The sequence below is a fragment of the Parasteatoda tepidariorum genome, chromosome 6, assembly GCF_982258835.1.
Source record: "Parasteatoda tepidariorum strain Cologne lab strain chromosome 6, Ptep-v5.0, whole genome shotgun sequence".
Classification (NCBI taxonomy): domain Eukaryota; kingdom Metazoa; phylum Arthropoda; class Arachnida; order Araneae; family Theridiidae; genus Parasteatoda; species Parasteatoda tepidariorum.
This window is the reverse complement of record NC_141760.1, coordinates 83,975,475-83,989,628: the sequence shown is the minus strand read 5'-3', so window position 1 is coordinate 83,989,628 and position 14,154 is coordinate 83,975,475. Positions and strand designations below refer to the sequence as shown.

The 14,154-nt window shown below is 28.8% G+C and overlaps 1 protein-coding gene across 1 annotated transcript in view; it reads right to left on the bottom strand.

The window, feature by feature from the left end:
• The window catches only part of LOC107450117 (tubulin polymerization-promoting protein homolog), a 36,107-nt gene that overhangs the window by 9,324 nt on the left and 12,629 nt on the right, over nt 1-14,154 (bottom strand). The window contains exon 2 of the mRNA XM_016065852.5: nt 778-1,035. Coding sequence (XP_015921338.1) covers nt 778-1,022 — 245 coding nt within the window. The 5' untranslated portion in view covers nt 1,023-1,035. The remainder of the gene's footprint in view (nt 1-777; nt 1,036-14,154) is intronic.

The following is a 14,154-nucleotide window of genomic DNA, read 5'->3' as shown; positions in this document are numbered from 1 at the left end:
CCAGAGCTCTTCAACATTGACTAATTTCTATCATTAAACAATTAAAAAAAAGATGATAAAAAGTGACCAGTGGTTTATTTAATTTAAGTCGACACTTTTTTTCGTTGACTCGCCACGTGCCGAGTAATTATTTTCAGGTCTACTCCAACACCTTTCTTTGCCAACGCAAAATCCAGATTTTTACCCAATAATAAACGTTTGGGATATGTTGGAAATACTCATTCAACAGCTGTCTTCTCTTCTATTTTAATTTACAGGATCTTAAACTCTGTGTAGCAAAAGAATGGCATTCTTTTAACTTAAGTGCACTCCAGAAACTTGTAGAATCAATACCCTGGCGAATACGGGCAGGACAGAAGGAAGTTCGGAAAAAAATCTAAGGTTTCTAATTCATTGGCTAGTGTGTGCATTTCTCATTAGGTTGACTTATATTTTAAATTATTGACTTATATTTTCTGTTTAAAAAAAATCAAAGTTGAAATTTTTCTAAAAAATTTTATGAGTTTTAAAACATAATTAACAAATTTATAAATACTAAAATTTCGAAAGTTTTAGTATTTTTTGCAATACATATTTACTTTAGTCATCGATTTAATATCCTCTTTGACTTGTTCTCCATATCTGCATGCCACTAAATAGCTTAAAATAATTTAAACTTCTTGGCTTAGCATCATGTAATTATCAAACAAATATAGCACTTAATGTTAGCAAGCGTTTATAGAAAAACGTTAGGAATAGTTAAGATTATGTAACAAAGATTAGAAGGCATTAAATTACTTTGCTACCATCTTGTAGTAGATACCAGTATCTGTAGTGGTCAGTTTCTTGTCAATTACTTTAGCTTGTTTCATCCATTTGTCACTGTTAGACAGTGTGATGGCTTCACCCGTACTTTTACTGTCCCCGAATTTGGCAAATAATTTGAATTGATCCTTGAAAGAAGGTCCATCCAAGGGAGCAGGTGATTCGCCCGAAGTATCGTTCGCCACCGTGGCGTCACCTCCTTCCACGGTAGCAGCCATTTTGCTTCAGAATCTAAGAAAAAAAAAATTCTTGTCATTATTAGAAAATGAAAATCTGATCCAGTAAGAAATTGATAAGGTACAAAGTTGATAAATTAACATTTTTGTCATACATTAATCAATACTTATTGCAGACATTAGATAATATAAATTAAATACTATTTAAGTAAATATATTGAATAATTTTAAATATGGCTTTAACACGCTTAACACTGAACTTTCTGATTAGCCGCATCAATCATCGGCGACTGACAGTGTAAAATATGACGTAAAACTATATATATAAAAAAAACAACAACATTGTTTTAAATAATTGCTGAAAATTTATTGTAAATTTACTCAAATTTTTATTTATTTCAATCTGTTGGTAGTGCGCTTTGCATTGCCTCACCACAATACGTGTGCTTCTAAGCAGCGGAGGTGGTTTAGCGGGGATTTCGTTGCAAATACACGTGCCTCACAGCGTGTTAATATATACATTTGAGATCCTTGAATAAACTGAAATTGTAAATGCTTACGAAATCATAAATTAATTTATGATTTCGTAAGCATTTACAATTTGAATTTTGATTGAGAAGAAATGCTATTCAGATCTGACGAATCATTATCAAGATTAATCAGGGTTAAGGGCGCGAAGACTAAAATAATTATTTAATTCTCTATGTGTCAAATGAAACGGAAGTAAAGAAAGCTTAAGGTCTGGTTTCTTAGGACAAGCGCCTTATCTGGGCGTCGGCGTGACGTCAACGTCCCGCTGACGCCAACAAAATACTGGTTTGTTAGCTCAAGGCCTGGTTTCTTAGAACTAGCGCCTTATCTGGGCGTCAGCGGAAAGTTGATGTAGAGCGGACGCCAAAAAAATACTTTTTTGTTAGCTCAGCCTGAGCAATCGGTCCAACGCAGACATTATCTCTCATTGCGCATGCGTTAATAACGTAAACAAATATTTATTTTGAATTTGTTTTGATTTTGTTATTGTCGACCACTGTTTTAGAGTACAAATAATGACTTTGTCCAAGAAAAAACACATTATAGCTGAGCTAAATGAAGAGTGCTATGTTTAATGAAGAAGCTATGTTTAATATCAAAATCAAAATCTTGGCTGATTTCAATGTGCTGTTGGATGTTGTCCGCCATTGCTTCTGTGTTAACGTCACGTTGTAATCCAACTGCAGTTGAGTTGGACGGCAATTGTAGTTCAAGATGAGCGTTCGATGACGTATACTATCAAGCTCACAAATGGACCAATCAAAGGTTAGCGCTGATTTCCAGCTGACGGCGTCCTGTCCTAAGAAACCAAGCCTTTAGAACGCTTTTTATTTTAGTTGGCAAACATGGGGAAATTTTTTTATAATTATTTTAATTTCACCTTTGTACTAGTTGACCTCGATAGTGATTCATCGGAATTTCTAGATATTTTTGTTCTATTATTACTGTAGTTTATTTTTGTAACTTCTAATGTGTATACTATTTTAGATTTCTTTTAGACGATGATGGACTTTTTTTAGAAGTATTATTTACAATTATTGTTATTAATTCAAAATATTTTTTACTTTATGTATATTTTTAAAAAAAAAAATTGAATCATTCAAGAGTTTTGTCATGCTCTGTAATTAAAAGTCATTTTGAAACATTAATTCACTTTTAAGACCTAATTAAACTTAGCGTGAGAAAATAAACCAGCGCAAATATCAACGTCTTCTAATGGCTTTTTAAAAATTTGTTAAGCAAAAAAAAATAAATTTTTTTTTGTTGGTACCTATTATTTATTATATCCAACTCAATCTTTCCAAAATTCCTATTTTATTAGTTTAAAAGCAAAAGGTGAAATAAAAAAAAACTAGTATGTATAAATCACTTTTGTAAGAGAAGCTTTTCAATTAAAAAAAAAAAGTCAAAGATATGTAAAGCATCAAATTACAAATTAATGTCGTGAGGTAAACTTTAAAAACTATTAAACTTATTTAATTAAAAAGTACCGTCCTCGTTGCAGCTTTAGTAGCGAACGCGTGATAAACTCGCCAAGTATTTCATTAACAAAACTGCAAGCTTAGCTAGGCAGGTGAAATCTTCAAGGATTTTGGCACGCCTACATTCGTCTATATTCCATCATCCAGCTCTCTTTACCCTTTTTTCGAAAGGAAAAAAGATATCGTTTGTAAAATGAGTTCTCGTTAGGAAATTGTTTGAATCGTTTTCAGACGATTTTTTATCACTAAATTAGTATCTTAGTTTGAAGTAAAGAAATGATATGAAGTATATATGCCAAAAAGTGAATTATGTTTATATAAATGGAGAAAGCGGTGATTATTTGGGAAATAAGACAAAACAGATTATCTTTCAATATATATATATTTTGATAAAACTTTTTATGCTGAAATTTGTATGTATGAAAATTGTGGTGTCACAGCAATCAAGAAAATAGCTGAAACGCTCGGACGTATGAGAAATATCACGTGATAAGATCTCAAGTATACAAAGAAAATACTAATTAGTTTGATTGTCATCAACATAAAATTAAGAATTGTTTAAAACAATCAATCAAACATCAAGCATATTACCAGCATGAACTAATAATTGTTTTTATAAAATTTATAACATTATTTAGCCCTAATTTATTTATTCAATCCTTATTTAATTGTATTTTACCAGTAATATTTGTTAACCATCCCTTCCTAACATTACTTTTGTTATTATTAATTTTTCAAATTAGATTATTGATTTAAAATTTAAGACAAAAAAGTAAAAGTCATAATTATTTAGTAAGTTACAAAATAACCACGTTATTGTGCAATGCATTATTAGTATGATATTTAACACTTTCATATATGTCTCGTAGATATTTCTAAAAAACCCACCCTTATGAGCTAAATAAGTCTGAATTTTACACGTACGCATATTCCACTAGTTTTCTGTGGTAATATTAACATTTTACTCTAATAGGCAGAATATTGTTATTTTTACCTTATTTTATCTATTAAAGTCATAATTTGTCTTTTTATCGGAAAAGAAAGAAACTGGTCTTGAAAGGATTAATCCCCGTTTTGTGATTGCTAAACAGTAAATAAGTTACATTTCCCCCATAAATAAATTTTTTATAATTAAAAATAAATTTCATGTAAAACTGTTTTTCAGTCTACCTTTGTTATAGAAGTAATGTATACAACTATTTGAAATTATAAAGCAATGTAAGGAATTAATAATTTCGCCCGATTGTCAAATAATCTTAGGCAAAAGGAAATTTTGGTGCTTTTATAGCAACCAGAAATCAAATGAGAGTTTCGGAAAAAAAAGTATGTGGATAAAGATTAACGAGAAAAATAAACAGGTTTAAACTATATTTCACTAGAATATGAAACTAAATATGCTTAAATACAATTAAAAATATTGGTATGTTTCAAATAAATAATTTTGAATTATGAAGAAACAATTTGCTTAAAGAAACGAAATTTTTTACGAAGCAATCTAGGTGGTTGGTGAGCGAAGCAAGCAGGGGTGGAAGTCACCTTACTATCAAAAATTTTATTTAAATTATGTTCCTCTCTTTTTCATATTAAGCTGATTACCTAAATAAAATTTAATGAAATAATATCCATCTATTTTATTTTCATATGTTCAGCAAGCTTGATATCATTAATAGGGCAAAAACCTTAAAAGTTTGATGACAGAACATTTGAAATTATATTATAGTAAAATTAAAAAAAAAAGTATTGATTTTTTGGATATTAGTAGATTTTTAACAAGGCATGTTTTTCCGTATGAAATCGCATTATTTGAAGACTTTTTATGATTAATTAGTTTTCCATACATACAACTAAACATTAAATGCACTCACAGAGAAAGTATAAAAAATTAAATGCGAGAGAGCGTAAGAAGTTTAACAAATATGATAAGTTCTTGTAATTATTATACATAATAATTAACGCACCGGCCCGCTCCAGCGATCTACGTAATTGCTACATAAATGTGAGACTTAAAAATGATTCGCGCAACATTACTTTTAACTACATAGATAACTGAGACATAAATGACTACATAAATGCTTCTCGTTCAAGGGAAAAGGGATGTTAGAACGAGAGGTCGTTCGTATCGTAAAAGCACATAAAGAAAGTAAATATTTTATTCGTGTTTAAAATAAATTAGACTAATTTGGGTAAAACAATGTGATACTTAATCATGAAACTAAGAGAATAATAGATAATAACGTAACTATACGTATGAGTTCCTTTTAAAATAATATAACGCTAAGAAATCGCATTTAAAATAACAATTTGATTGAGAGTTGAACTTACAGATAAATAATAAAATTTAAATAAATAGCTTAAGGGGAGCAAACAATTTACACAAAGAATAATAAAGATTTTAAAACAAGGAAGAAAGAATGATTAATAGATTTATTGTACACATTGAAAAGAAATTTACTAAGATTGCGAATGCATATTTTTAACCTAATAGATGCATACCGGACTAATGCTGATTTAGGTATGACGAATCAAATTTATTTATAATCTAGTAATTTCTCAATTCTCTTAGCGACTTTCAATTAGCGACTTTCTTTTTCTATTTTTTTCTTCTTTTTCTAAAAACCAGGACTCAAAATTGACGGTGGTCTGTTGGTATAGAACAACTAAAATTTGATTCGGAGCACCAAATTGGTCCCCGGGAAAAGTAATCGATGTGAAAAGATAAGCTGCTTTAATCACAAAATAGCGTATATCTCCAGAGTTGTGAAAATTACACATTCTGAGTTTGAATTTTTATTTACATTAACTTTATCAATTTTTTAAAAATAACATCTTTTAGAGACACAAGAAGAGATAAGTGAAAATGCGAATAAACTAATAATATCTTTTAGTCACTGGGATTATGAACCAGTGACTAAATTTTCTTAATGTCCACCCCTGATAAAATCTGCAATTACCTTAATTTCCTTATTATTTGTAATTATCTTTTTTTCATAATTCTGGGACCAGAAGCATTGATAAAAGCATGGAAATTTCTTATTGCAATAAACTATTTAATAAAATCTCTAAAAATTTTTTTTTTATCAGAATCTTTTTTTCGGTTCTACACTGAAAAAAATTCCGGATCAAATTACAGTAAAAATACCGCTACTTTATAGCGAAAAATCCATTTTTGTTCGAACATATTAAGGAACAAAAAATCTGATATACTTTAACTTTTACAGTAATAATTACCATAAAATCACTAAATCACTCTAATTATATAAATATTTCTGTAAAAATCACTGTATAATATTTCACGGTAAAAATTAAATTTTTGGATAAATGGATTTTACGGATAATGTACCCCAAACTGCCGGTACTTTATATCCAATTTAAACTGGAATTTTTCACTGTATACCTTTGCAGTTTTAGCATGGATGTTTTTGTAGAAATAATTTCTTTAAATTAAATAAATATTTAACAATTCGGAATAGTTTTGAAATTTAATGATTCGGAAATTACTTCCCAAAATTATGATAATATGTAATAAGTTTATTAATATCAAATCATGTCATTTTTAAGCATGTCATGACTGTAAGGTTTTTAATCTCGACAAAATCTCACCACACCTTTAAAGAAATGATTCATAATCACACTAAAGAATAACGAATGATAATTTTTTTTTTAATTCTATCTCCGTCAGAAATGAATGAGCTCTATCAATCAATTCACCGTCTAGCGATAAAAATAACTGTTCCAAAAAACAGTTCTTCGTCTTTTCTGTGTGGGTGGGTAAAGAAACTAGTTAAGACTTTCAGAAGGATAACTCTCTAGAAGGGCTAGATTACTCACTTTGTTTGACTAAAGCAGATTACAAAACGAGAACTGATTAAACTTAACCCCACGGACAAGAAAAATGAAAAAAAAAAAAAAATCTGGAAAAATTACCGTACTGTATGGTTATGACATTTCTGATAAAAAAACAACAACGTAATTCTGGTAATAAAACCAAAATAATTGGTACTTAAACCATTCATTTAATAATTTTTCTTTCGCATATAATCTGTTAACAGGATATTTTGGTTTTCAAAATTATAATTCTTATTACCACACATTTTGTAAAAGATACAAAACCGAAAATTAAATCTAACTGAATAAATTATTCTCATGTCATGCGCTAAGACAGTGATTCCCAAATGGTGTTCCGCGAACTTTAGGGTTCCATGAAAGACGTAAAGCGGCTTCTAAAGTTAATAATTTAAAAAAAAAAATTATAACGTATTTCTTTAACCATTTTTGATATCTGTGATTAAATTTAAATCCGATCATTAATCCATTAATTACTTAATATTTCGATTATTTAAGGTAAAATGCTTATAAAAAAGAAACTGCAAATTGTTTTTTGGGGAAAAAATACATTATTTTTCAAATAACAATTGCATTAAATAAACTATGAAAAGGACAAACTTTTGTAAAATATCGCATTAGTACTTTCCATCGCGCTTTTCAAACTAAAATTAAATAACTAGATAGTAAATAAATATGTTTCCTTTCTAGCAATTATCAACTTTTTTCAGTAATTCTTTTTCGTCTTCATTTTAACAAAAATCATAATTCTGCTTATTTCAATCATTTTCAGCTAATGCATTTACACCAAAAATTATTTCCTAATAAGACTTGATTCAGCTCCAGAAATTCAACTTTCGGATTTTAAACCTCTTATAAGATTATTAATGATAAAACAATGAAAAAATGATCTTATTAAATATTTTCAATATAAAGCAGCCTTTTATAGTGTTAAAAAGTTCACAGTTGTCTTAATATACTTCAATTATAAAGTCTGGGTTTCATCGAAAGAATGTTGATCCTTTAGGGTTCCATAACCGAAAAAAATTTGAAACCGCCGTTTTATCATGATAAAATTAATAAATCATCATTAAAAATCATGATAAAATTAACCATTTTCCATATCTTATCACATACTGTAAAACCATATTTTATTGTTAATTTTGCTAAAATCATTATCAAAGTACTTACGGAAAAGTTATCAAACGTTTCTGTGTTCTGGTAAATTTTTACCATATTTTGGTGGTAATGACGTTACTTTTTTTTAAGTGTAATTTGAGGTATTAAGTTAAACAGAGCCATCACGAACTAAATAAAGTGAGCTAGTGTTCGAAAATTTGGATGTCCTACTAGTTTTTGACAAATTTTAGAGGTTACAAAAATTATACGAGATAATTATTTACTTCTTTTGGTTTTTGTTAGAGAAAAAGCATCATATTTGTGTTTTTAAGATTTTTACTTTAGTTTGGTAATTTATTTTTCGTAAAAAATATTTTTTAAAATAATATCTATTCAAAAGTAAATTTTAATAAATCGTCTTTTTATGTATTTATATGGTTATACCATAAGCATCACATTTTTGCTTTTAACATTGTTACTTTAGCCTCCGTGTACCGTATTTTTCATAAAAAATGTTTTACAAATAAAATTAATTCATATGTAGCAAAACTTTCATGAATGGTCCTAAATGTTTTTAATAGTTACAAATAATTCTTTACGAGTTTCTGAGACATTAGCGGTCTTAAGAATGAAACTGGATTATGAATGATATTGATATTAATTATTATCACTTAAATGTTTTGTACTCTACGCTCTTACATCAATTAAATAGAATTAATCTATTATCATGGTTTGAAAAAAAAAAGCAGATACGAACAAGGTTCTTATCTTGGACAAATTCCAACTCGATATCCGGTTCTTTTTATGAATGCCGGATATGTAGCACTTGAAAGCTGTGAAATATTATTTTTAAGTACTTCTTGTGAACAAGGTAAAGAAACAAAACAATATTATAAATGATTTAGTTTCTTTTCAAAGCTATTTAGATTTGTTATGTGGTATTGAAAATATTTAGTATTAAAAAATAATAATCTTAAATTTAAAAAAAAAAGAATGTGAAAATGAAACTAATGAAATATGAAATTTACTAAAATGTACTTTCTAAAGGGCTGTTCATGAAAGGGGTCATGCTTGGAGGGAGAAGGTTCATGAAACTGTTCTTAGTTACAGAACTTAGTCTGCATCTTGGAGGTTCCTCCAAGATGTGGAGATGTCACTTAAGGGAATCATGGTTTCAACCACAATCACAATGAAAATTTATTTTAATCTGATTTTCTTTTACCGTTTTCCTGTACTTGTAGTGGTATTTCTTTTAAGCACTTTCAGCAAACTTCAACCAGGTTATTCATTTGCATGTTATTTTTAAAAGTTAAATTTGCAAACAAAAATAGATAGTTTTTGCTGCGCAATGTAATTGTTTTCATAGTCATGATCGAATTCATTTTGCATGCATCAACAAACTAAAAAAGTTGCTCCTACTGTAATTTTTAAGAAAAAAAAATCTAATAAGTATTTTCTAAAAGTCAGAATAATATATATTTAAATTTTTTTTCAATTTGAAATAATTAATAATACGGCACATAGTTAATAAATAGAGAATAGTAGAATAATATCACCATTTTTCAACAGATTATACAACTAATTTTTAAATTTGGTGAAATAAACCTAGATTATTGAGATAAAAGCAGTAAAACGTACATTTCTCCTTTCGTTTTTCTTTAATAATCTTTTTAAAAAATAGTGGGTTATTTTTAGGATACCTAGTACCATATAACAGATTATTTAATTCATAATCAATTTATTTTTTGCTTTATTGATTGTTTTTGCATAAATTATCGGTATATATTTGCTTGTAAGGTTTTATAATTTTATTATTCAAGATGTTTGGGGGAAGAAATTGCATGCTACTGTTGTTGTTGTTGTCGTATGCCATTAAGGCAAAGATGGTGCGCTCTTTCATGTTTTCCAGTGGCGCCATCTATGGCCAAGAATTCGATTTCTGCCACACACATGCGTCCCAGCCTGTTTATAAGGCGGACAAATTCATACATCCACAGATTGCAATTTCGACCTGGACCAGAAAATGATCAATATCCTATTCAGAGGTATGATTTGTTATGGGAACTTGGAGGACTTTGTAACCAGAGAGATTTAAAGTGAGCTAGTCACAATTTACTGCAAGGATTGAACTCACGACCTTTTCGACAAGAGCCCAACTCTCTCCCGACCCTGCATCTTACCGTTGAAATGTAATATAAAGAATTTTGAAAGCTGTATTCCCAAATAAAGTGTGTTTGCGTTCTAATTAATTTTATTTGGTAGCAATGAGGAAATTTTTTTTAGTTAAAATATATTTTGTTTCTTAAGAAAAATGTATTTGAAAAATAAATTTAAAACTTCGTTAATTACACTTGCGTTAATTACATATTGATTAGAAAACGATACACGATGAATATTTCAATTTCAGAAGTATTAAAAAAATTTCTTTAAACAATTCAGAAAAATTGCAGTCAAAGCAATCTTTCGTATAAAAAATTCTAAAATTAGAGGCATATATTAATGAATCTATTTTAATCACTCAGAGTACTTAAATTGTGTAAACAATATATTTGAATTTTTGTTTTGTTTTTGAACATTTACATTTTATCGTTAATGTCCACCAATAAATTCTTCAAATTTCGAACAAGATAGATTAAACTTATCCATACATCAATTTGTTTATGTGATAAGAATTTTTTAAACACGGATCTCTTAAGCTTTTTGAATCCTTTTGACAATAAAAGATAACAAGAGCAAAAACATAAATGGTTAACACAGGTGAAAAATAACTTTTTACAAGACCATAAACACAACGATAATTTTATCAATCAATATCCGTAATGCAAAAATATTGCCCTACAAATTATGCTGAAATATTCTTAAAAACACTAGACAATGGATGAGGCAATTTTTTAAAATTATGCGCCCAGGTAAAAAAGTCATTTTTTAAATTTCGATTACTCAGGAACTATCCGACCAATTTCATTCAAATTTTGTATTAAGGCATGTAAAATTGCATTCTTTAAAATGATGTAAAAATTTGTACAACAAACAATTCCTAATTTAACATACAATTCCTAATCATTCTTAAATAATTTAATAAAAAATAATAAATAATTATTAAAAATCATTTTTTGTATGAACTTATCTTTAAATAAACGAATTTTTGTGCAAATTTTTGCAAATTGCGTGCAATTTTTTTTCGATTAACTTGAAAAGTTCTCGAGACATAGAGAAATACACTGCAAAATAATTTGCAAAAATTGATAACAAATAATTGCTTTTTATAATTTTCATTAACGTGGAAAAATTGGCTATTTTCTTAAAAAAGTTTCACAACTCTAAAAATATTTAAGCTATTTGTTTGTTTTGCATCGCAGATAATTCTGTACAACAAGATGATATCACACAGTTTAAAAATATAACTTTGTTTTAAGAGTAAAGCATTTCAACTGGAGCTTATTTTTTTCCCTCTTGGCGACATCGAAAAACACACCTTACAAACTTTCCTTTTCTCTTTTTACGTACACAATTCTCTTAATAAATTAATTTTTCAGGCATTTATAAGTTTTTAAAGAGACATAGCCCGTTTATAAGATATTAGGAAAGCCAAGTAATTGCCTTTTCAAATTTCTTACCGCAAAACATATTAAAATTCTGAAAAGAGAAAGTGACATAAATACAAATTATTACAAATTTACCAATATATAATTTTGAAAAACATGGCTATAATCATAATTAAATTACAAATGTAATTGTAATGGAATGAAAATTTGAAGTATCACTAATTGTTGCATTTTTCATTAACTTTAATGTTAGCTGATTTTAAATGTATAGTGGTCTGTGCTATCGCTTTCACTGTAAAAAATTCCGGACCAAATTAAGGTACAAAGTACCGGTACTTCGGGTGCATCATCCGCAAAATCCATTTTACCATAAATTATTGTACCATAATTTTTACAGTAATATTTATTTAATTAGAGTGATTCATTGATTTTACGGTACCGTAAAATACTGATCTATTGTAAACATTAAGATAGATTAGATTTTTTTTTTCAGTTAAAGGACATGTTAAACATTTACGTAAGCACTTTACTGTAAAAAATAGCTCTTTAAGTGCCAGTACTTTTATCGGAATTTGATCCGGAATTTTTTACAGTGTAGTCCCCCCCCCTCAATAAGGGGGGGGACAAACTACGAAGATTTGATTCCATCAATATGCGATCTATAAGTCTTTAGAAAGATATCAACCAGAAAATAAAGATAAAAATTACTTTCGCAAATGTCATAAAATTTCTCATTCATCAAAACACGTGTTCAAATTTGTTCTTATATTACAAATGAATTGTTAAACACCCCGAAGACCATTATTCACCCACATGCAACAGACCGTATCACTCCCCTCCCGGAAAAAGGTCATTAAACTGATCCCCAAAAAACAATTAATGCCGCATTACCAAATCAAAAGACCAGAACCGTAAAATTGCTGCACATAACAAAAACATTCTTTGTTTTTGACCACAAGATGCCCTTACAGATTTTGTGTAAAGGCGTGTCCCCCGGTGAGGGTACCCCGTCGTCCTAGCAACTACCAATCGATGGTTAAAGTGAAGAGTCAAAGATCCCGCATAAGTTGATATACCATTGCATGCTTGATACAGCGAGAAAAAAAAAAACTTGTTTATGTGCCCAGCAGGAATACCTAATTTAATTAACACCTGCTTCCGGAATGTAACATGGGATTCTGTTCTGCATTTCCGACACAGAGAATTGTCATAAACGAGGATTTTATATGTTTTACTGGATATCATATTTGTTTTGTATAAGTGGTAAATTTAAGATTGTACTTCGAAGCTCTTTCGACAAAGAAAATAAAAATCTATTTTGGTGGAAGAAAATTGTCTGATCTTTAAATGGGACAAGCATAGCTTATACATTCACAAATATATTATACTTTCTGAAATCCCGAAAATTTCGCTCCCTTTTTGTTTCTAACTGGAATTAGTTTAAAAAATAAATAAATAAAATAATAACAATTTTCACTTTTTTTGCACAAAGCAGCTTTTGGTTTACTCTACAAATATTAAAAAGCGTGTTTCTAAACGCAGTTCACTTTGATTTTGGGTCTTCTTATTTTGATACTTTTCGCCATTTTGATAGTTTGCAGAGAGGACCTAACTAAACACTAAACTTCACTTAATAGTCACGAATAACTGTTACAAATCCACGACATATTATCTATCTAAAAGTTGAACTATTTAGTCTAAAGATTTGATTTTTGTTTCAATGAAAACGTACAAACGGTATTGTATTTTACGTTTTACTGTATTTAGATGATAAAAACTTCATCATAATGCATATAATATCATATCATTGTTTGGACTAGTTTGACTTAAAAAGGCACAAATATCGCAAGAATAAAAAGGTGATTTTAATCTTTATATATATATTTCGTCTGTTCGTGTGTATGTCACTGAACTCCTTCTAAACGGCTGGACTGATTTAAATGAAATTTTCTGTGTACCTTCAGAAGGATTCGAGAATGGTTTAGATTCACAATAGAATATTCTGCCACAAACCGTTCCAGCGGTATCAGCGAAAATCGAAATGGAATTTTCTGATTGGTTAAAAGTTAGCCATTGTTTTAAATTTTGCTGTACACGAATCAGTTTTCAAATATCTTGAAGATAACAACACTGATATTTTCTATCTTATAGCTCTATTCTTTTATAAAAGTAAATTACATATACTTTAATATTTAATCATAATTCGGTTCTTTATTTCAGGTGAGCACAAGCACGTAAAATCAACGAGAATAAGTTTCGTAATTATTGGTCGTATCACGGATTTAGTATTGTGAAAACTGTTTAATAAAAATCAAGGCAAAAGCAAATTTTATTTATCTTGCACGCTTTTAATAATTATTTATATTTAGTATGCAATTTCAGCTCAATTTAGTATGCAATTTTTCATTGCTGACAGTTGTCATTTGAAAACTATTAGATTGTTTATTATTACAAAGTTTGCGAATTCACATTTATTTTAATTATTTCATTTAAAAAATAGGAGTAGACTATATTTGAGGGTGCCCCGCCCCTTGATTCTCACCAAGTTGTGATAGCAGTTGATCTCCAAGCTGGCCGATGTTGAATCCCAATCGTGATTCTGATTCGTTTAAATTTCAGCGTTATTTTTAAATGTTCAACGGTATATGTAATTTCAGAAGTCCGTTAGTTCTATGT